Genomic DNA, 23,101 nt, shown 5'->3' on the forward strand with positions numbered 1-23,101 from the left:
ACTTGAAAACTTTGATTGTGATTCTGTATTTGACAATGAGCTCCTGACTGCAGGCAATTTAATGACCATGTCCATTGTACCAAATGTCTACTGTGCTATATTATGAAAAAGAAAAAGTTCAAAAAATCATATTATCCACACAATATCCGAGAGGTCAATAACACCCAGATAAGCAAAGCTTTTCCCCTGAGCTGAGTCTTAATAAATCACAACCACGATCATCTGTATAAAAGCTTACTTTATGAAGCACAGACTAAATATTCAGTAAATATGTTCTTTACATAGTATGAGCATCCTGTCAAAAACAGTTCAGATATACAAACAAAACCAACAGAAAGATCCATTGCTGACATCAAAGTGCCGAAGTTGTCATTTTTTAAATAAACATAACAATCAATAAATGTTTTTGTCACAATCCTATATTACGGCACAGGCCTATCCTAGAACATTGGGAAACAATGGTTAGCACAACAGGCAAAGTGACTATTAGGGGAAGTCTCCCTGTAAGAAAGCAGTTTTATTCTATCAATACAGCTTTATAAAAACAGTACTTCCTCTCTCAAAACTCAGCTCTGCTTCAGCATTTTGGTCTGTACAAGGATCCAGTTCAAGGATTCCAGCTGTGATTCCAAGGTTTCCAGTCAAGTCTCAAAGGGATCTCAGACCCCATTGGTCACTAATAATATGATATTCGAAGCAGCAGAAGCACGGCGTCCAGATACTGTGATTATTCGCACTGTGGATCCACAGCTCTGGTAATTGCTTCTGTGCCACGCTGAGGCTGAGCGAGGGGGGGGGACTAAGCTCAATGGTCTACAGTTGTGTCATAAACAAATTATGTAGAAAGAGGAAAGTTGTATTCATGTGTGTGTGTGTGTGTGTGTGTGTGTGGTGGAGGGGGTAAGGATCAATTAAGGTGCTCACAAACAGCAGTAGCCATCCCCACCTCCTCAGAACATTTAACAAGTCCTCCTTCCATGTGTTCCTCTTCTTGGAAACATGTGCTGGATGTCTGTTTTGCCTATTCTTGGCTGCCAGATGCGGTCTTACTAAGAAAGCCTATCCAGTCTCTTCTTCTTAAAAAACAAGTCTCTCCTCCTCCTCTTCGTCACCCATGTGGAGCTGTTTTGCTACTCTTCCTCTCTGCTTTCCAGAATGCCGACAGGTTTCTTGACTTTAGTACGCTAAGCCCAAGCAGTCCTGCTGCTACACTCTCCAATCAGCCAGTCTCTGTCTAAGACAGACCAGGGCCTGTTTTCTCAAAAACATCTTCATCTGGTGGGAATGATGGCAGCAGGAGGAAAACACCAGTACAAGGAAATGTGTAATACAAGGCCAAACAAGCGATAATAGGTCCATGTCACGTGTTGTAAATAAAGAAGTCGGCATTTCGATTTTCTGTTTAAAGCAACACTAGGTAGTTTTAATACTTTACAATAACAGCATTGAATGATGGTACACAATCTTATAATAGGGAGAATGTCATGACTGTTACGGAGGTCTGGAACTTCTGACATGATGTTCTACTCTGAGTCGAGTGCAGTGAATGTACATGCGAACAAATGCACGCCTGTACAGCTGTGTGCATGGGGAGGCTCAGATGCTGAAGATGCTTTTGAAAGATCCAGGCCGGGTTTTGACGGCAGTCTCATTCAGCAGAATAAGACCAGTGGACACTTTCTGACCGAACATGCTCAATAAATTCTTCATTCCGACATGACCCTGCTATATTTACTTCTTCCTGTTGCCTACAGCTACAACATCTCATCTACTGTAAAAAGCAAGCGGATGCCCACACACACAGAAGATGACCCACTCACACTGTATACCTCTCACCCACAGGTTCCTGTTCTGCACTTCACGTCAATCTTTAGAGACCTCACACACAGCATTATATTGTTATGTATCAGCTGAGACAAGAAGAGACGTTTGTGGGATACATGACACAGGGCTTTCATTCATTCACATCATTTTTAAGTTTTTCAGAGGAGAATCATTGGATACGTGTCAGTATCTGGGGGCAGCGGCAGCTCAAAATTCACGTAAGCAGACTTGTGTTCTTTCTGACGAGTGTGTGACAGCTAGTGCCGAGGTGCCCTTGGGTAAGGCACTCAACCTCCAGTTTCTCTGGTGGAGCAGCTCAGTTAAAACCATGGATCCACGTGGCAGCTCCGTAATGTATAGGGATTTACTGTATGTAACTGTATGACTGTGGCAATGGAATGTCCACTCTGTGTGAACTCTCCCTGGGCTGAATAAAGGATAATTAAATAAATAAATAAATATGCTATACATGGCAGAGACTCGATCCTTCTGAGAAGTTCTCTTGAGAGTTTTTCGTAACTCCAGGAACAGATATGTTGTGTCTTCACACACTTGTAGGTCCATACATACGCCTGTGAGCGGCTGGGGTGTGTTTACATGGGTGGGAAAAAGGCCAAAATGCTACAGTAGTACCATGTCCACCTTGTCCATGACAGTCTCTGTCTGATAAAGGACAGGACAGAAAGCAGTCTGTCTCTTTCTTTGTTCTCTTTCTGGCCTTTAACTAATACGTAATAAAATACTCAAACTTCTGCTAATAACGGAAAAAAAAAAAAATGTCAACGAGAGACAGCTGCATCGCTCAGAGTTAAAATAATACTGATGAAGGTTTTGAGATCACAGTTATGATCGATTTAATGTGCAATAATAAAAGTTCAAAGAACTGAGGTTTGACAGGGTCACTCGTTGGGGATCGGGGGTGGGCTCTTCATCCTCTTCATCTATTGCTCAAAGACAGAAACCTATCACCGGGGTTGATCAATTCTGGGAGGGGCAGTGACAGAGGTTTCTCCTGTTCCTGCCCACTCTCTCTTACTGTAAGTAAACGGGATGAACACTAACAAAGAACCCAGTGAGGAGTTATTAAACTACTGTTGTTTGGCTTAGAGGGACGTTGCGTTTGTGGGCCGTGGCGTCTCCTGCTCCTCCTTCCCCTCAGCTCCTCTGTCCTGGGGTAGTGCATTCAGCGGCTCTTCCGTTCGTTCCACTGTGAGCCTGGCTGATGGACGGGGAGGACTGCGTCTTGCGGAGGTGGCACTCGCGGCCGGCCAGGCCACCCTCCATGATCAGGCCACCCATCACGCTCGCCTCGATCTTCTCAAGGTCGTCCGTCTCAGCACGAAGCTTGGCCTGCAGGAGGCCGATGTATGTCTCATACCGAGTCTTCTGCTCAGAGAGGGAGAGATGGAGGAGAGATAAATGTGTGTTTTAATATGGAAAGACCAAAAGAAAATTAATCAACCGTCAAAACAAGGAGACCAGTGACTCTTTTTTGGTTTTGCTCAATATTTGTGTAACTGAGACACAAATATAAAGACTGGCAGCTTCAAATATTTAAATTGCTATAATAGTGGTAAAAAAAATGTGAAAATATATACTTTAAAAAACAGAATACACATTATATGAATACAATAGCACATATATGAACAAAAACATCAGACAATGTGCATCTGTCCTGGTTCTGAGTCTCTTGGCTGCTTTCTGGATAGAAAATAAAAACAATGAAAAGAGCCTGTACCTCATACGTTAGGTAGTGCTCTTTGAGCCTGTGCTCCTCCCACTCCCGGCTTTTGGGGTCAACTGAGGGTGTGTTTTTCCGGTGCTCCTCCAGCTCCAGGCTCATCTGCTTCAGCTTGTTCTCGTGACTCAGCAGCTGCTCCTCCTGCACCAATCGAACAGACGAAAAAATAAAGAAACAGGAACCCCCGAAACAGATGTATGCAGACACAAATAGAACATGTTAAATTGTCCAACTCTGTGCAGAGTTTTTTGTAAGTGTTGTGCATGCTGCAGCGATATACCAGGGAAATATACAATGATAAATAAATAATATATATAATCTATAAAATATATCACCTGTGGCTAGATATTGATTGTAGTATTGACAACAGTATATTTTATATCTAGAGAGCAGTGATGTATAAACCAACAGAATATGATAACTGCGTCTGTTCTAGTGTGTGTGTGTGTGTGTGTGTGTGTGTGTGTGTGTGTGTGTGTGTGTGTGTGTGTGTGTGTGTGTGTGTGTGTGTGTGTGTGTGTGTGTGTGTATACCTGCTTGAGTCTGGTGGATGAAGATGGCAGGATTGGTCGACAGAATTTCTTCATGGAGCCAATTGCAGCGGGGAAGGCTGGGGCTGAGAACAGCGCCGCCACTAGGTTTATCCGGAAGATCCAGGACATCATCTCCTCCTCACTCCTGGACGGAGAAAGGGGGGGGGGGGGAGAGGAGCATGAGAGGGTGATAAATGGTGGGTGAGGAAGTGAGATTAGAGAATGAAACTCTTTCTCTTTAGTTGTACATTTTAAGCAAAACATCTGGAGGATTCAAATAACTGAAGACAACTACAGCAATGTTCCAATGTTGCAATGCTCCAATTCACAGTGAGTAGTTTACATTTTATCATATTATCTCTACATCTCACCATGTTGACATTAGGTGGGTTTCCATCTGTTTTTATACACCTTTTCAATTTGAGCATAAAAATATACAGTGAAACACACTAGAAATCCCAATACATCACAAAACTTGGTGTTTCGATGTAAGGAAAAGGTAACAATGCGTAATGGAAACAGATTGATCATGACATTACAACATCCACTGAAGAGACGAAAAATATCACTTTCATTTCCCCTTTGTTTGATTGTCACTCTCTCAGTCAGCTCACCCTGTTCTTCTGCAATGATTATGGCCAACTGGAGAATTTGCATCACTTTCTGTTTATCTTTACAAACTGATATTTATATACACATTTATTGCAATTTCTTTTGCAGGTTTTTTTACATTTGGATGGAACATTTCTTATTGTGTGCCTAAATTCAAAATCTAAACCTTATCATTAAAAAACACTTTATGGGTTTTATTCCTAAAATTGGAACTTGCAAGTTAGTTTATGTCGAAATGTCACACAAAACCCTTTTTTAGATATGTCTATGTACAAAGCAAAGACATTTTTATCACCAGAAAGACAAATGTATCCAGTTTACACAAGATAAATTCCACAAAAAAAAATCCACTTTCCTTGTCTTTTAAGTTTAAATAGTTTGTTATGTGATGGATTGAGCTACTCACGGGGCCTGCAGCAGATAAACTCTCCAGTCTGACGTCTTCAGCTTCAGAACGTTGGCTCTCTTGCTGTAGTCAGTGGCACGAGTGGCTAAAGAGTGATGGATTCGCACTGCGTTCTTCAGGTCCACCTCTGAAATGTCAGCGTCTGGTTTGTACTCATCCTAACAAGACAAGAGAAATTGTGGGTGAAAGGTGTTATGTTTCATTCATAACATCATGACTGGCACATGACAACATAAACAGGCCTTAGACCTTAAGAAGAGCAGCTTTCACTTGGTGTGTATTGGAAGAGTGAATATTAAGGCAAACACTCCTTTAAACACAAATCCATAGTCAAATATAATGAAAACAGTGTTAAGCTGCTTGTGACAGAAATAGAAGTTCATTCATTTCTGGTTGAATGTTTCTCGAGAACATGTGGACAGTGAAGACTTCCTACCAGCAGGGGGAGACAAACAAGCACTATAGCAACCATGCCTCATTTCCTCTCTTAACACTCTCTGTATCACACACACATACACACACACAGCAGAGCAGCTAGAGGCCTCCACCACCGCAGTGACAGCGGTGGAGGATGTGTGTTTCTATGGTAACGGAGCAGAGGACGTACCTTCTGGAGATACAAGATCATCCCTCTTAGAACCGCATAGAACTTCTTCCAACCGCGGCGACCCCTCGGGGCTGGGGGAGCGGACAAGGGGATAAAAAAAACTCTTGGTTAAATAACTTTTGTATTACCTTTATTGAGAATTTGGTAACAAAAGTCAACCTTGTGTGTGTGTGTGTGTGTGTGTGTGTTTATAGATGAACTCACTGCGTTTGCCATCCATGTCAGCGTGGCTCTTGCGGGTCAGCACTCCGTGTTTGTAGGTGACGGCATTCAAGAGAATAGGGATTGCAATGAAAGGGTTATTGCCGTCCGTTACCCTGGTAACACGTTTACACCCGCCCTCGCATTGCTCCTCCACCAGCTCTGACAGGCTCTTCCTCAGCTCTTCCTCCTCGCTGCAGATTCACAAACACTCATTCAGATAAACCTAAGTAGCACATATTCAAAGGTGCTTACTGCTGAAAACTTGCAAAGGCCAAAGACTTTTCCTGTTGATAAACAAAATGCTATACTCACACTGCCCACTCAAGCTTCTCATTCTTGATTGAGTTATATAAAACCTGTGTAGACGAAGCAATAATTAATTGTTAATTTGAATAGGTAGAGACAAACAAAGGGTGAAGGTGACCGATTTTGCTTTAGCCGTGTTCTCTCAGGAAGAGATCTGTACCTTTAATAAGTCTTTGGGAAAGTCTTTGCCGTTGTTGAGGCCGTCTAGGTTACTGATAAACTGTTGGCAGGACATCTTCTTCCCAATGTTCTGAGGCAAGGAGAAACCAACAGAAACAAATAAACAAAACAATCACTTATGGTAAATGGTCTGTATTTATATAACGCTTTTCTAGTCTTGATGACCACTCAAAGCACTTTACAGTACAGTTTTGCCATTCATCCATTATCACACACAGTCACACAGTGCATCTAGGTACAGCACTTTCTCTATCATACAACACTCACACACTGCAGGCAGAGCCGCCAGGGGCAATTTGGGGGTCAGTATCTTGCCCAAGGACACTTTGGCATGTGGAATGAGACTGAGATTGAACCTCCAAACTTCTGGTTTGTGGAGGCTTAGGACACTTCAACGTAAAGATTAAATTTCACTTTTGCCTTGAATGTGCACATGCAGCAAAATTGATAATTTTTTTGCTTGGCACAATATTCACAGACATTGACAAATTCCAGCACCTGATGATTTCAGCCCTTATATCTGCAGTGACCTGGATGCAGTTTTGCAACCGTCCACTGAATGGCGCTCATATGCTGCTGGAGGTCTAATAGTAGTGGTGGTGGGTGAGGTTGGGCCTCAGTTTGAGCTTTGTTAGTATCAGATTTCCACACCTTTCTTTGTGTTTTAGCCTCTAATTATGATGCATCTAATTATAATGCATCATTAGAGGGATGTATTACTGCGTCTTTCTGCATGAAGCAGCTCTTTAACCTTAACAAACAACAGACGTGGAACTGAAACTGATTTGATTCACCCCTCATAGAAAAACATTTATTTGGTCTGTGGCCTTATTATTCACATTTTCCTCTGATGAGGCCACGTTACAGCTCTTTTCTAGGAAAATTACAAAACACCCAAAATATTTCAGTTTATAACCACAAACATGTAACAGCTTTATTTTATTTGAATGAACTACTCAGTTAAATTAATTTATGTAAAGGCTGCAGGACAGTGTTCTCTTAATATATACCAATTACTCATGTTATAAAATGAGGATTTCTATAACCCATAGGAGATTCTTGACTACTGCATTAGTGTCTGTAAATTATTCCTTAAATAAGCGGACTGATCGATAAATCGTAGGAGACATGTGTGAGAGAGAGATAGGACGTTTGCTGGTCAGTGAAAGCCCGTTTAGAGAATTCTCCGTTGGTCCACTCTATTGAGGATTCTCCTCGCTTTCTTTGCTGTAGCTAGCGTTAGCTGTAAGTGGGTAAAGCTTAAGATAGCGATGTATAACCATAAAATGTATGTTATGTTATCTGCTTTATGGCAGCGTTACATATATTGCAGCTGATGGTTTGATCTTATATTTCCAAACTGTTGATTTTAGCCGGGCATCTGAATCTGGTCGTACAACCATGTTTCATTGTGGCTCCTGCTCTATCAACATGTCTGCTGCTTTAGCACACACACTTCAGTGATAAGGTCAAGCATGACAACTATGACTTGTCAACTGCCTGCGCCCCCTGCAGCAGATTTGTTGTTGGCTGCTTCATTACTGCACCGTGCTAAACCCACAGATGAACAACTAGTCTACAATGAAGCACTTCGTCGACTAGTTGAGTAATCTGTGAAACCCCCAAAACCCTATATCATGAAATTAATTTTTTATTATTATTATTAGTAGTAGTAGTAGTAGTAGTAATAGTAGTATTATAATAATAATTTACAATTTAGGTACCAATACTGCAATTAATTTTTACATCGGTAAACTCAGCAACTGAACATTAAAAATATTTATACACCCAAATGTTTCTTTGTCACTGAATAACAATGATTAAAAATGAATGTAAGTGTATTCTTCATTTAAAGGTATGACTTAAATGCTGTTGTTACTGACAGGAGGAGAAACAGATGTTAGGACTATAGGTATACTTACCACCTGCAGGGGCAGACAGAGACCAGGGGCCAGATTTGGTTAGCAGGGGGAATGGTTTGAAAAGGAGGGAAGGGAAATTGAAAAGAGAGACAGGATATTAGTTAGAGGAGGGACATTCTCTAGAAGTACTACTGAGCGGGAGGGTCGAGGAAAAGCCAGAGAGCAGGACCAATGATACTGTGGAGTGTTGTGTTGCCCAGACCACAGTGCTCCAGTTTAAAACTGAACAGATGAGACTATTTGAGGAGAGAAGAGACAGAAACAGGTCAGAAAGTAGGCCGCAGAAGGGAGAGGGATAGAGAGTGACAGAGGAAAGGGTAGACAGAGAGAGAGGGAAAGAACATGGATGAGTGGAATGAACGAAAAGAAGTGGTGAATGGAGTAATGCCGACTCTTACAAAGAACTGTCTTAATGTGATGTTTTATGTGCAGATTAGAAAACAAGGAGACCTGCTGAATTAAAAAGATAAAGAAGTTCAGTACGTACATGTCCATGTAGGTCAGTGTTAAGCAGCATGAGAGCACAGGTTAATGTGTGGGCTCCATCTGCAGAGGGAAATGGTCGAGGTCCGTTAAATGTCATACTGCACACACGCACGCACGCACACACACAAACGCGGAAATGCAATGCCACTTTAAATACATTCACATGTTTAAGACACACATGCTTCATTCAATATAATGAACAATGAAAAATAAGCACTTTCTAAAAGGGGCTTACAATAAAATAAAGGTGTAATAATCAGAACTTGAGCATTAACGGAGCAACGTTTTTGGAAATACTTACAAAATTGTGTGCGACAAATTGTGACAAACATTGTGTAAAGGAATAAGCTACTACTTTGGTGTCATTTGATCACCAGGTGCTAAAGTAAATGCATAAGCAAAAATAAAAGTAAAATGGTTTTATAAATATCCTGATCATATGAGTTGCAAACTTCCAAAAAGGAAAATAACTGGTGCAACCTGCACATTTATCTTGTTGGTCAAATTACCTTAGAATATTCAGACTCATTACGTTTATAAAATCTGTAATGAGGCTTTTCAGTCTTCAATATTTATTATTACAACTATCTAAGGCCTCCAGGATCAAATGTCAAAGCTAAGTCAATGTAAACACACATGACAATAGTTTATAATAATTCTAATGTATTTTTATGCTATTACTCTGCTGATGCACATAAATACAGGTCCAGCATCTCACGCTCATGGACGCACACAGCACCACTGCTGAATAGAAGTCCTAGTGGAAACACTGGACATGAAGTTCATGTCATCACTAAAACCCTTCATGCTAAAATAGTCAGATTTGGTGCATTTTTATTATTTAAGGTTTATGCATCATCACCCTCACTGCTCTGACCTTCTGAGGAGGATGTATGTGGGTTGCAGAGGCAGAAGCGTTTGGAGAAGTGGACCAGGACCCTCTCTCTCTCCTGGGTCTCTCCCATCAGTGGAAAGGCCTTTAAGAAGTTTCTGTCACATAAACAACAACACAAGGTCAAATGTTTCCCAGTAATGCATCTCATACATGACTTTATCAATGTAAATGAGATCTGTGGACAATTGATCTAACAGCTTTGTTATAGACATTATGAAATATTGTACTCAGAGAAAAATAGCAACAGCTGCTGTAGTTTACTGCTATAAGGTGATTGAATAATTTGTCTTTTTGTCTCTGTGTTTAAGGTTTGCTGTTGAAATCCCATTGCACTTTTGTTATACATCACTATATCTTCTGTTACCCATGTCATTCCATGCAAAAAATACATTTTGGGCATTTGAATGTTTGGTTGGATAAAAAGACTTGTGAACAGATCCTCTTGGGCAGGTTCGTTTTTTTATTTACTAGACTGAACAACGAATGGATTCATCAATAATACATCTTAAATGATGCAAACACTCCCTCCCGCAGTTTTAAAATTAATTTGAAGAAATAAATGTAATGATTAAAAGAAATTCTCAGAGAACTAAAGTTGTAAACTGTGCAAGAAAAACTCTAACTTGCTTTAATGTGCATTATTAAAACGGTTTTACAGTAGGCCTTTCACTATAAGAAATTTTGTTGGACAGTATTATGTTCCAGAAACTATTGCAATAAATGTTATTGTTAAATGTTGTTGTCATTTTTAAACCATTTTCTACCACTGATATAATAATATTATAGCATAATCATGCAAGTTCATCCTTTGAAAGAACAATTAACATAATTATAAAGAATATTCAGTCTAACATTTGAATGACAATTAAAAATATTAAAATATCCTGAATAAATAAAAAAGATAAAACCACACATAAACAAAACAGTAAATAAAATTGACCCTCTGGCTCTATGTTACTTTCTCAGTGAACAGGATAGGATGATTATGATTTACAAGAGCTTTGAATTGTATTAGGTTAGTATTCAGGTCCTATTAACGTGTGATTACTGTTGGTGTTTATTGTTTCTGTGTGAAGTGAGCAGGGGAGTGGAGCGAGGACACTCAGTCAGAGACTATGACATGGCACAAACCAACCGCTGACTTCTGCTCTCATACTGAAGCAGTGGCACAATTCGTTTTGTATAAGCTGTCTGTCGTGGAAACTCTGTATTCAAACTTTTTGTCTCCACTGTTCGACATACACCCCCTCGTTCACCGCCTCTTCTCCCTCATCCCTGCTTCACTGTTCGTGTGTGAGTGAGAGGGGGCGGGGCTAGCCTGTGCGTGTGAGTGTAAACTTTGCAGAGGAGATGAGATGAGGAAGCGACACGACTCGATCAAATACAGAGACACACCAGCTAAATGTTTGGCGCATTGTTGCGACAAAGGACATTTTTTTGTTGCACTTCTATCTACAATATTACAAATTACACACACACATAGCTGACCCACTCACGATGTATACCTCCCACCCACACTTTTCTGTTCTGTCCCTCATTTCTTCAGAAACCTCACAACTGACCATTCTTTGTGATAAATGGCACAATGTCGTACACAGTACACACACACAAGTTGAAAGCAATACCAATCACACTGTCACGTCTAGTATTAAACAAACATTGGTGGAAATTCCAACAACACAGAAACAAATGCAGGACTTTGAGTATGTTTCGTGTTACTTTTTGAACAGCTTGCAGTCTGATGTGTACACATGTTGACACCCTGGCACTGAGGGCAGCAGTTTGAAACAGCAAAATGTCAGGTACGAGGCAGTGATTCACTCCGCAGCTGTCAGCCGGCTAACTGTTCTCGACACAGCCGCTGGATTAGCACACAGCTAATGCCTCGTGAAGAGGGACTCACACGCGTCTGTATGGACGTATACGTCACACTCATCGCTACCATGTGCTGACTGTGATTTACCCTTTTTTATATACAGTGTATGGCTTTACCTCAGGGCTCGATCCAGCGACATGCCAGAGAGATCAAAGAAACTCAGGTACTCTGAAGCCACCAATTGGCTGAATTCATTACTGCAAAGGGAGAGAGAGAAAGAGAAAGAGAAAGAGAGAGACAGAGAGAAAGAGAAAGAGAAAGAGAAAGAGAGAGACAGAGAGAAAGAGAAAGAGAAAGAGAAAGAGAGAGAGAGAGAGAGAGACATCAGCACATCAACGTGGCAGTGACGAGGTATGATAGTGTTACATAAATGTTTTTTGACACCTCTTTAGAGATTAAGCATATTCTGATCACGTGTTTGTATCATTTTACATGGGATCTATCCATCCCTTCGTGTGAGTCTTTGGGTCTCATATATATATATTGAACAGCTACGTAAAAATTAAACATGTTCTCCAGTTTCTGATGAATTCTCAGTCTATTAGCAGACAATGTGCTCTTGTGTTTCTGTGCGTGTGTGTGCATGCTCACTTCTTGCCCAGGTGTCTGGCCACGTCACAGCGTTTGAAGCCCTCGAGGTGATAGAGGCGCTTGGCAAGCCTCTTGGCGGCTTCATAGTCGGCTCGGCAGCCATTGGCCAGAGTGTCGGTGCTGCCGCGCTCCAAATGATCCAGACTGCCCAAATCACACTCCTCCGAGTCAGACAGGACGTCTGTGAGGCTGGCATCACTAGAGGAAGGGGACATACAGACAAACAGACATACACAAACACACACAAATAAGCAAGGTGCCCAGGTTAATGAATAGAGCACATGTCTGAATTTAGAAGAGGAAACTGAACTGCTGAGAGTGGAACTCAATCATATAAACATATGTTCACATACACACGAACAAAAGTAGAATGAGCTTTAAATCCCTTGTTTTGACACTGACCCACTTTCACTTAATGTCCTGCTTTAATGCAGTGGAACTGATTATTATAATGCTGACGCAGATTTCACCTGCCGCAATCTCACACTGTTAACCTCCAACATGATCTGAATTTAAGTACTGTGATATAAAAACTAATCGCTCCTTTCTTCTCTTCCATCCCCCTATTTCACGCAAATGTCACTGAGAAGTTGAGGCATAAGCTTTTCATTTTTAAGGTCCCAAATAACGGTCTCTCTCTCTCTCTCTCTCTGGCTTCAACAACTCCTATATATCTCCCACTGCCAAGTAATGACTTGCACAGTCTTCATGAATTGACAGATGTTCTCGAACACTTTGTACTTTAAGATATAATGTCTAACTTTGACACTGCAACTGTTGTCAATATACACAGCAATGTCTCAAAGTGAAATGCATTATAAAGTTGTTCAATACACTGAATTATAAACAACTAGTGATGATTATGTAAACAGCCTCTGTCCAGGTTCTTTCCTGCTTCACCAGATTTCCAACAGCTGCCATATGTGTTATTTTAAAGCACTTTCTAACATGAATAGAAAATCACTTTTGATTCCACTTGCTCTCTTACCTGAATAGAAACTAAAATGACACTCAGTAGAGTTCATACCTTGGCCAAGGCCCAATGTTGAAAAACATCCTATGTTGCAATGTTAAAGAAAGTGAAAGAAATTCCTAGATCCCACCCTGATCCAGATCCACACCAAAGATGTCATGTGTTCTGCCCTGACCCATACTACATCCTTCCACCAAGTGTCATGGTAATCCATGCAGTAGTTTTGGTGTAATCCTGCTGACTAATAAACAAACAAATGCTTTTTTTAGAAAAACTATTTTTAGAATTAGGATCTTCATTAAGTTGTGAGACTAAAAGGAAGTAGATAAACTATTGAATCAGCAGTGGCCTACATGCTCTGACCATCGACTGGATATAAAGATACACAACGTGACTGCTCCCTCAATGTGAAGTGAAAAAATCTCAGTCGCCACCTGGTGGCTTGCATTAATTAGTTATTTGAGGCCATATAAACTGACTGAACGGTCAAGTGCGTGTATCGGCACAACCTCCCTACATCCTCCACTAACTACTGCAAAGACTCTGGCTCTAAATGCACGAGATGGCAGTGTTCAAATCTGGGATATTTTGGTTTCATCTCTGAATAGTAACAGGAAGTGGAAATGCATCGTGTATCTATGGTTGTGACTTTAAGTCTCGAGTATGGGTCAAGCCTCAAAAACTATAGATCCTACATTTCCCATAATGCAACCATATTGTATTAGATCCACCCTGATTAGAAAATGCTCATATGGTTCAAATCCTGCAGTCACACATGCTTTGTGTGATATATTTGAAATATAAAGCCCCAACTGAGCCAAACCCTGAAAGTAACAACATGAGCAGGGTCATTTTCTCAAAACACAAAAATCAGAGCCACAGGAGGCATTATATGGTACAACGTTTTTCACTGGCTGAGTAGTACTAATCTTCCTGTTACAACTAGTGAAATGGCCCTTTAACATAGAGAAACTAGAATAGCACTCATAAGAGCTCATACCTCCGCCAAGACCCAACAGTCCCATTAAATTCAATCAAGCAGCACCACATCCTTCCACCATGTTTCCTTTCCAGTAGTTTTGGGCAAATACAAATGGACAGGGGTGAAAACCTCCTCGGCGGGGCTAATAAGGCCGTGTGGCAGTGTGGCACTAAAGGACACAGTCCAATGAACCGTCTGATCAGAACGAGAACTCACAGTCTCCCATAACTGTTTAAGTGCCATCAACAGAACATAGAAGATCGATGCAGAGCATTAATTAGTTCCCTACTTATTTATTTATGACTTAGTAAGGAGGTTCGATGAAGTCGTGTGAGCTGCGTCCGCTGCTCTGCATCACATTGTGTGCGCCATCAGTAGGAAGTTAATTAGCATTTTTTATTTAGACCTTAAATCCTTATTGCAGAGGGTTTGTTTTTGATTACAAGGTTAAATGTTCTAGTACTTCTGTCACTTCTCTTTCTGTGAAGCGAGCAACGTTTTTTAGCCTAAATTGGTCATATATTGTATTTATGATTAAAATTTATTCTTTGAATTTTATTTACACATTCATGCCAATCAGCTGCTAAAGAAATATCATGTAAACAAAAAGGGTAAAAAAAAATTACAGAATTAAGATTAACTCTTTTCTTGTACAACTCAGCAAATATCCCCAAAAAAGTGGTAAATTTGTTTGTTATATTTCTGTAAAAAGTACATACTCATTCACTTCCATCAGTCTAAATGCCATTTCCCCGTTTGTCTTATCTGTGTGTGCATCTGTGTGTCTCCGTCAGCAATCCCACCAGATGATTCAGATGTTTTTTGCATAATTTGATCAGCCCAATTGCATTACCCTCGCAAATTCAATACATTACACGCTTCCGTTGTAAGGAGTTTGCTGGTTACCATGGATACAGCGGAAGCCAAGGTGCCCTGTGCTACAATTACAAAGAATGACAGTCGAGTACTCCGATGCTGTTATTCACAGACTGGTGTGACAAAACAAAAAGCTGCAAATAAACAAAACACACAAAAAACTGTCAGTTTTCATGGTCAGGAGTCAGGCCCCTGCCTTCACATGCTGAATGGCTGACTATGCACAACATCCTTACAGCTGACCTCTTCAAAGGGCCCTGCTTCCCCTGCTCTAGGCAAGGTTACACTTCCCTGTCTTGGCTGATTCATTAGCTTCTCAGAATTACTCTTCATCTGGCCCCTGACCTTGGAGCAATTTGCCCTGGGACACCCCATAATGTGCTTCTGCCACCATCAACCCAGGTCCCATGGTCAGATGGACAGATAAACACCTCAACTGTGATGAGGTGGGTCATGCAAACTCCTCCACCTTATTGTGGCTGAGCACTGCTGCCAAGAATGACAACCAGACTGAAGTTAAGAGTCAAGGGAAAGCTGGTTGATTTGCAGCGTACCAGGGCTCATCCTCAGGGACAGGGTGGGGGGCTTGTACTGTATATCCGGAAGGAGTAAACTCATTGCTTTTTGGTTGGGAGAAGGAGCCAGCTGAGATGGTCTCGGGATCTGATTAAGATGCTTCCTGTACAGTTCCCACCAGAGGTCTTCTGGACACGTCCCACAGAGAGGAGAACCCTGGGCAGTACCATAACATGCTCAATGGACTGCATATCCCACATAATCTGGGTAAAAGACGCAGGATCCCCCTCGAGACCCAGACAAGAATGGAAAAATTGATGGACAGGAATATAGCCTGTACATGTTACACAAATGCCCGCCACATACATGCATAAATAAAATGAGTCAGGGGTGAACCATCAAAACAATATCTGGCTGTGTCTGCAGTGAAATTGCTTTCACTTGTCTGACTGTATTAATTCACTAGACTTCGGAGAGGCCTCATAAATCATTCAAATCTCATATCAGTCACGAGGCTAAAACGTTGCTGGGCTCCCCCGACGCTCCCCCACCCGTCTGGTAGAAACAGAATATACACACAAACATACACACACTATGAAACACAAACACAAAATTATAGTGAGAGAGACACAATATGAAGTGTCAGTTATCTAGAGAGAGCTTTTTGTGCCAAGATACTTGGCGTTACTGACGGCCAAGTGGCACACAGTAAATCTATTTGTCCATCCAAAGGCGCAATTCTATATCCCCAGGCCACACACTGCCGCCGCTGTGACCACTGTCTGTGTGCGCCAGTGTGTCAGAGATTGGCAGCATGATAGTGCATGCCAGTGAGTCACGTGCTAATCTCTTTAGCTGTTCACCAACCACACCTACAAGGTGTGGTTGGTGGTCTGTGTGTGTGTGTCTGTGTGTGTGTGTGTGTGTGTGTGTGTGTGTGTGTGTGTGTGTGTGTGTGTGTGTGTTTGTGTGTGTGTGTGTGTGTGTGTGTGTGTGTGTAGGGGAGGGTCTCAGTGGCATTGGCTGCAAGCGTAATCAACAATTATGGGATTATCTGGATTATGAAACTCTGTTAGATCACAGATGTTTCTTTCATTTTCGTAAACACTGATCCGCAGCCAACAGAGTACAGTAGACATAGTTTCGAAACACAAACATTCAGTGGAGGAACTTCATGTTTGTCAGTTTTTAAGTCATGTTATCTGCTGCAGCTTGTACATACAATCAACACAAAAACACTGTTGCGACACTGGACTGTTAAATGTAAAATAAGACAAATACAGTGACAAAATCTGACTCTGACTTACATTCAAGTAGTGTTCTGATCATTGCACCAACTATGTCCGTTAACTGATGGTCAACCAATCACATTAACAGCACATTTAGGTTTTTGCATCTTGTTTGGGGTCTTTTTTGTTTGAGAGCTGTTGACAGTGATGATAGGCAAGGCCAAACTGTACTTTATAGACATACTGTCTTCAAAACTGCTAGTTGCAGTTCAAAATATTCAAGATCCTTATAAAAAAGTAGTAGTTTGTGAGCAATGAGGCAATTTCTAGGTTGAGTATTGCTACAAATCCATATTAGAGCTGAAACAATAACTGACTACTATATAAGTTCTTCAACAGTAAATTAATAAGAAACTATTTTGTATACATACAATTATACATTCATACATATTCTCAAAATCAAAGATTGTACTTATCTGTTTTAAATCCTTATAAACTGAATATGTTTGGGTTTTCAGAATATAGTCATTGTAAGCACAGAATACAACATTAGGGGTGCTTCTCTTTGGTGAATTAAAAAAAACATATAAAAGTAAATTACACAGAGGATTTAATAAAGTTAATAAAACCTAATAAATAATATAATGTTATATTTGTCATTTGAACTGTTGGTTGGACATAAACAGTTTTAAGACATCGCCTTGAGCTTTAAGAGCTTGTGATGGGTACTAGTCTTTATTTTCTGACATTTCATGAACTCACCAATTACGTTTATGTTCATAGAATAGATTAATCACAAAAACAACTGAATAAGTGATACTCTAAATAATTGCTAGTTGCACCCCTAACCTCTGTATCACTTTGTAGTACAGGTAGTGCTGGCTGACTTATGAATCCCATAACTCATTATTACATGCAATACAATCCAATAAGTACAGATAAAGATATGAAGAAATCAAGATAGGATGGAATGTCTTGCTGCTACTACTCTTTGTAGGATATTTTTCTGTTTTTATTAGATGCTTATATTTTTCTATATTTTAAAAATATATCCGTCTCTTACAATTCCATTATACCAAAGTATAGTGACAGTTAAGATCTTTCTGATTCTGAAATGTATGGTACATTTACGGTAGAGTTTTCATTTTCTTTAAATCCTCAGCAGTGATTGACAAGAACGTTCTTCTTATGGATACATCAAATGACATGTAAAACAAAACGATGTACTTTTAACCAACTATTTTTTTTTTTTTTTTTACAAAAGGTCCCTACAGAAATATTACAGAAGTACCATGTTGATTTTCCTCAGAGTAAAGTTACAGCTGCCTCACTATTTCCATTTTGCCACGCAGCATTACATTAATGTTCCCACCCATTGGACGCGAAACCTACAACAACCTCTGGTGTGAGGACGTGTAACACTCACAGGAGATCCAGCAGAAAGTCGAAGTGAACGTCATATTCCTGTTTCCACATGATCGTCTCTCAGGATCTTGGATCAGCGGTCGAATGCGCGCTACGGACCCACCGCCTCATCATCCAGCTGCCGCTAAAGTCTGCATCGCTCCGGTCTGTTACTTCACCTCGGGCCCTGTCTGACTTCTACAAAGCGGAAATCAACTCATCGTGTAATTGCAGCCAATAAACGATGGTGATGATCGATCGGAGTGCTGCGTTAATCCGCCACAGCGTCAACAGGCAGGAGCGTGGAGTTATTTTCCTTGAAGTTTGTTGGCTGTGTGAACGCTCCTCGCAGGAGAGGATGTCAGGGGCGGAGCGACTTTTTCCTGATGAATTAGTTCGTAGTGGTGGCTTCACAATGGCCCTGTGTGTCCCAGCCAACAGCACTTCCTCTGGGTTAAAGTGAGGGGCTGCGAGCCTGCAGATCAGGTCAATATCAACGGGACGTTTCCTGACGTTCCCTCAACAGGCTGCTTTCTCCAGGCGTCACTGCATGAGCCTATTTCTGTGCATCATTTAAATGTATTCATTCAACATGCCTCACAAGATACAGATGTAGACCATAGGTATATAAAGATGGACGACACGAGTGCTCCCTAAAAGTGAAGCCAAAGCCTTTTAAACCGCCCCCTGGTGGCTAGCTGCAATATAGGTCATAAATCCCACCTCCCCCACATTATGCCTGTTCTACAGTCAAACACGGGTGATTTAAACGTGGGTTAACTCGATTAAAAAAAGGGGCCATCTGGGTTTGTCTTTCTGTTTTTGTTCCTGGTGAGTCATGTTTGATGTCATGAACACACCGGGAACTGGTACTGGTACACAAGGTGCGGCGTCAACACCTAAACGTTCAAAATAAATAAAAAGAGGAAATTAGAGCATTCATTTGTTTGGTTTTATTTAGTTATTTGACGCAATGGAAACAGGGTGAAATGTCATGATTGACAGCTAAGACTGACAGATTGGTCGAGTGCCTGTATCGTGTATACTCAGGTACCAAGTGCGTTCGTATCCGGGATATTTTGGTTTGATTTCTGGAAAGTGGAAGGAAGTGGAGACATGTCGTCCATCTTTATACACAGTCTGTGATATAGACCGGGTGAAGCTACCTTGCACTGTAAAAGACAAGGCTGATAAAGAAAAGTTTAAACTATGCTCCAACAGAAAAAGCGTGCATGCAGCTGGAGGGTCAAAAGTACAACATTTAATAGGTGGTGGATGAAAACTGAGACAAAGGTTTCATTGGGATATTCAGACCTCCGATGAGGTGTTCACTGCAACCTGATTAAAAGTCTGCAGATGATTAGGAGCAGACAACAATGACTATATTTCCTTGACGGTAACAACACAGATCTTCAGTGATGATATGAGACCACAATTCTCTCCTGAACGCTGGTCACACATCAGTGTTTTAACCTTTATCATTTGTAGACGGTGGACAGCAGAATTTATAAACCTGTACTTGCACAGATGTGATCTTCTCATAGCAGCCAAACACAAGGGAAAAACTGATTCAGCCTCTGCAGTTACCCACAAGAGGACACACAAGACAGATGTTTTTTTGCATCCTATTAAAAGGAGTCCTTGTTTTGTGCTTCCCTGTCAGTCAGCCAGGCTTTCATGTTGCCAGATCTAGAGTCAGAAAGTAGTTGAAGTGGTCATCCAGATGTGTCATCTGCAGGAACTAATAAAGTCAATACAAACCAAGTCACGCAAGACAATTCACTACAGCAACAATCCTGTTTCTATACCTCCATAACAGACAGATATAGTGTCATTAAAGCTTTGTGGTGTAGCTGATCATGCACCTCTTGTGTCAGTAAACTCACAAATTATGAACTGTTCTTTTAATGTTTTTTTTTATAATTGACAGACTGCCATCAGTGTATCCATTTCATTCTTTACAAGGTGCCACTATTCATAAAATCTCACTTCCTCAGAACTTATTCAGTGGTAAAACCTACTTTATGTTATTATGTAACCTTATATTACAGCTATAATGCCTAATTTGGGGAGAGAATTTAAATTCAAAATACATAAATGTAATTATTTTTGTTATATGTAGTTTTATTATTTACAGTCAATACCACTACTGATGTTTAAAATCAATTCATTTAAGATAAGTTAAGTATACTGCAGACATAAGGCTTGTCAAATAAATGTCTTTTTTTAATTTAGCCAGATACCACTAATCTTAAATATTCCAGTATAGTTTGCTTTCTCTCTGTCTTCTTATTGCACACATGCACACACACAAGGACCCCAAAAACCTCCACAAAGTGGCAGACAATAGACAATGGTGTCCTCTTTCAGCCGAGTGAGACAAATTGTGTTCAGGTGTGGGACTGAAACACTGAACACTGAACACAACATCTTGATCTGACAAAAATCTGCTACAGATTCATACAGCTAAACAAGAAAAGCATTCAAAATAAAATCAGATGCAAATGTTTTACAGAGTCTGGCTCAACTTCCACTGAACGCATACAGGAAGTGCTGACAGACGGCTCAGACAAGTGAACCCTGTGGTCTGAGGAGCCTCATTCAGCCAAAACAGTCATTGGAATATTAAGACAGTGGGATGTGTCATGAAACATTGAGTCGAGCTATAAATACACAGGGATAAATCTGTCAGTGCTGAAATTATTCAGTTGGTGTTTGTCTGTCTGTGGTTAGGGGGAAAAATGATGTGTATGTATTACTGCTTGTGATTCTGTGTGTGTGTGTGTGTGTGGGTGTGTGCGTGTGTGCGTGTGTGCGTATGTGCGTATGTGCGTGTGTGCGTGTGAGTCCATATCACTGCCGGAGTGAGAGCCAGGAGAGGATAATCTGCGGGATGTTTCAGCACCGTTATAGAACCACGCAAAGGGTTTTATTCCCACAGTGACATCCTGAAAGATGTGTTTGTGTGTGTGTGTGTGTGTGTGTGTGTGTGTGTGTGTGTGTGTGTGTGTGTGTGTGTGTGTGTGTGTGTGTGTGTGAGAGAGAGACAGAAAAAGAGAAACATCCAGAGTGTGAAACATAGATATGAAGAGCTCAGAATATCTGTGTCATTAAGCAAAGCATTAGGATGCATGAGTGTTATGCACAGTTTTGTTTACGCATGCATGCTGCTGGTCCATGTGTCCCTTTTTTCTCTGTGTGTGATTGCGTTTCTGCACTCGACAGTGTATATGAAAGAGATTAGTGCACACGGCAGAGCTGCTTCTCTGATATGGAAACAACTGCGTTCGGCTTTTATCTGCTCTGCCTGGGCTTAGATCTGGTGGGCTCACAAGCTACAGGGAGGACCGTACACTTACTCACAGCACGTTTCCTACACAAATACACATAGGGACACGTGCATACATGCAAATGTGCGGCCAGCAATACTGCACACATCAATAAGAAGACATGTATAATTCAATATTTGGATACTGTATGATATTCTTCCCATGCCATGACTTTTATTAGTTTGCGCTTTGATGTGTGAAAGAGGCGAATCGGTGTCAATGTCCTTTTTGTTGAGTGTGCTAGTTTGTGTTTCTGGATGCTACACTGCACTTTCCATTATCACATGCATTCAACTGGCTAGATCTAGCTGGCTATGTGTCGTAGTAGGCTGCAAGACAGACAGACAGACAGATAGTATGATGGACAGACAGTGTGTTTTCATGGCAGTTTTAGCAGCTTCTGTGGATTAAGGTTAAGCTTAAACGTCAGTGATGCTCCCACAGAAAACCGGGACATAACTCATCTGAAGGAACTGACTGTTTGACTAACTAAGCTTACAGAGATACTACCTGACTGAGTGACAGGCTGATAAACTATGTCCTGACTGAAACACGTTGGAACTAAAAAGCCAGTTTGATGAATAAGATTCCTGCACTGCAGCATCATTGTCTGTTTGAAAATAAAACCTTCACCTCTTATTCCAATGTGTTAGATGGCATGTGTGCAGCATCTGCAATACTTGCCAGTGTTTTCTTTTTATCCCTGTTGCCAGCCGCCTACTTTACATCCTCTATCCAGAGATGTCAGAATAATCAGCAGACAGTGCATCTACAGGGGGAGGTTGGCTGAGGTAAGATTAGGTTTCGTCTCTCCACCCAGGGCATCATCAAAGCTCTGTCTGTTATGAAAGTTGAAGCCTGGATTTCGGAGAGTGTGCTTGCACTCGGGATGTAAGAACACATTAATGCAAAGTCTGAAAGCCATCTGAATCAGTTTGAATATTTGGATTTGATGAAAACCAGTAGTTTTTGACTAGTGTTGACTCCTTTTTATTTACCAAAAAACATCACCTCGACTAGAGGGGGCACTCAAAGAGCGCATACCTCCGCCAAGGCCCAACAGTCCCATTACAGAACCTTATTTTTGGATCTGTACAAAATTGCACAAACTCATAAATATCAGTCCCCTAAACATGACTTCTTTCATCAAAATCCATGAATCATTTTCTGAGAAATCAAGGAAATGTTGCCAAACGCCTTTCTCGCAATGTTAAAGAAAACGAAAAAATAATCCTGGATCAGCCCCCTGATCCAGATCTGCACCAATATTTTGTGAATTCTTCCCTGACCTATACTGCATTAAGTTCATGGTAATCCGTCCAGTAGTTTTTGTGTAATCTTGCTTACCAACAAACCAACCAACATACAGACTGACGGGTGAAAACATAACCTCCTTGGTGGAAGTAATAACTGTAAGTGATGTATGACATGGACAATGTCTCAATTTTATTCATGTTAAGACGTTCACAAACTGATTGAGGAGTCACTAACAGAGCATTTGCAGTGTTTTCAGACATATATGCTGATCCAACTGCTCCGTTCCACATGCCAGTGCTTTCTCGAGAAGACACACTACTCTCTGTCTTGACTGTTGTGTCATTTTTGTCAA

At 40.9% G+C, this 23,101-nt stretch overlaps 1 protein-coding gene across 2 annotated transcripts in view; it reads right to left on the reverse strand.

Moving 5' to 3' along the window:
• Positions 1-220: 220 nt before the first annotated feature.
• psd2 (pleckstrin and Sec7 domain containing 2) overlaps positions 221-23,101 on the reverse strand; it is a 42,823-nt gene continuing 19,942 nt past the window's right edge. Inside the window, exons 4-15 of one of the 2 annotated variants that reach the window (XM_035161749.2) lie at positions 12,184-12,381; positions 11,709-11,789; positions 9,699-9,811; positions 8,821-8,881; positions 6,394-6,484; positions 6,240-6,283; positions 5,928-6,118; positions 5,724-5,794; positions 5,117-5,274; positions 4,099-4,243; positions 3,563-3,706; positions 221-3,210 (exon numbers count right to left, since the gene is read on the reverse strand). In XM_035161749.2, coding sequence (XP_035017640.1) covers positions 2,980-3,210; positions 3,563-3,706; positions 4,099-4,243; positions 5,117-5,274; positions 5,724-5,794; positions 5,928-6,118; positions 6,240-6,283; positions 6,394-6,484; positions 8,821-8,881; positions 9,699-9,811; positions 11,709-11,789; positions 12,184-12,381 — 1,528 coding nt within the window. In that variant the 3' untranslated portion in view covers positions 221-2,979. The remainder of the gene's footprint in view (positions 3,211-3,562; positions 3,707-4,098; positions 4,244-5,116; positions 5,275-5,723; positions 5,795-5,927; positions 6,119-6,239; positions 6,284-6,393; positions 6,485-8,820; positions 8,882-9,698; positions 9,812-11,708; positions 11,790-12,183; positions 12,382-23,101) is intronic. The other variant, XM_035161750.2, reaches the window with a different exon arrangement.

Source organism: Hippoglossus stenolepis, chromosome 7, assembly GCF_022539355.2.
Source record: "Hippoglossus stenolepis isolate QCI-W04-F060 chromosome 7, HSTE1.2, whole genome shotgun sequence".
Classification (NCBI taxonomy): domain Eukaryota; kingdom Metazoa; phylum Chordata; class Actinopteri; order Pleuronectiformes; family Pleuronectidae; genus Hippoglossus; species Hippoglossus stenolepis.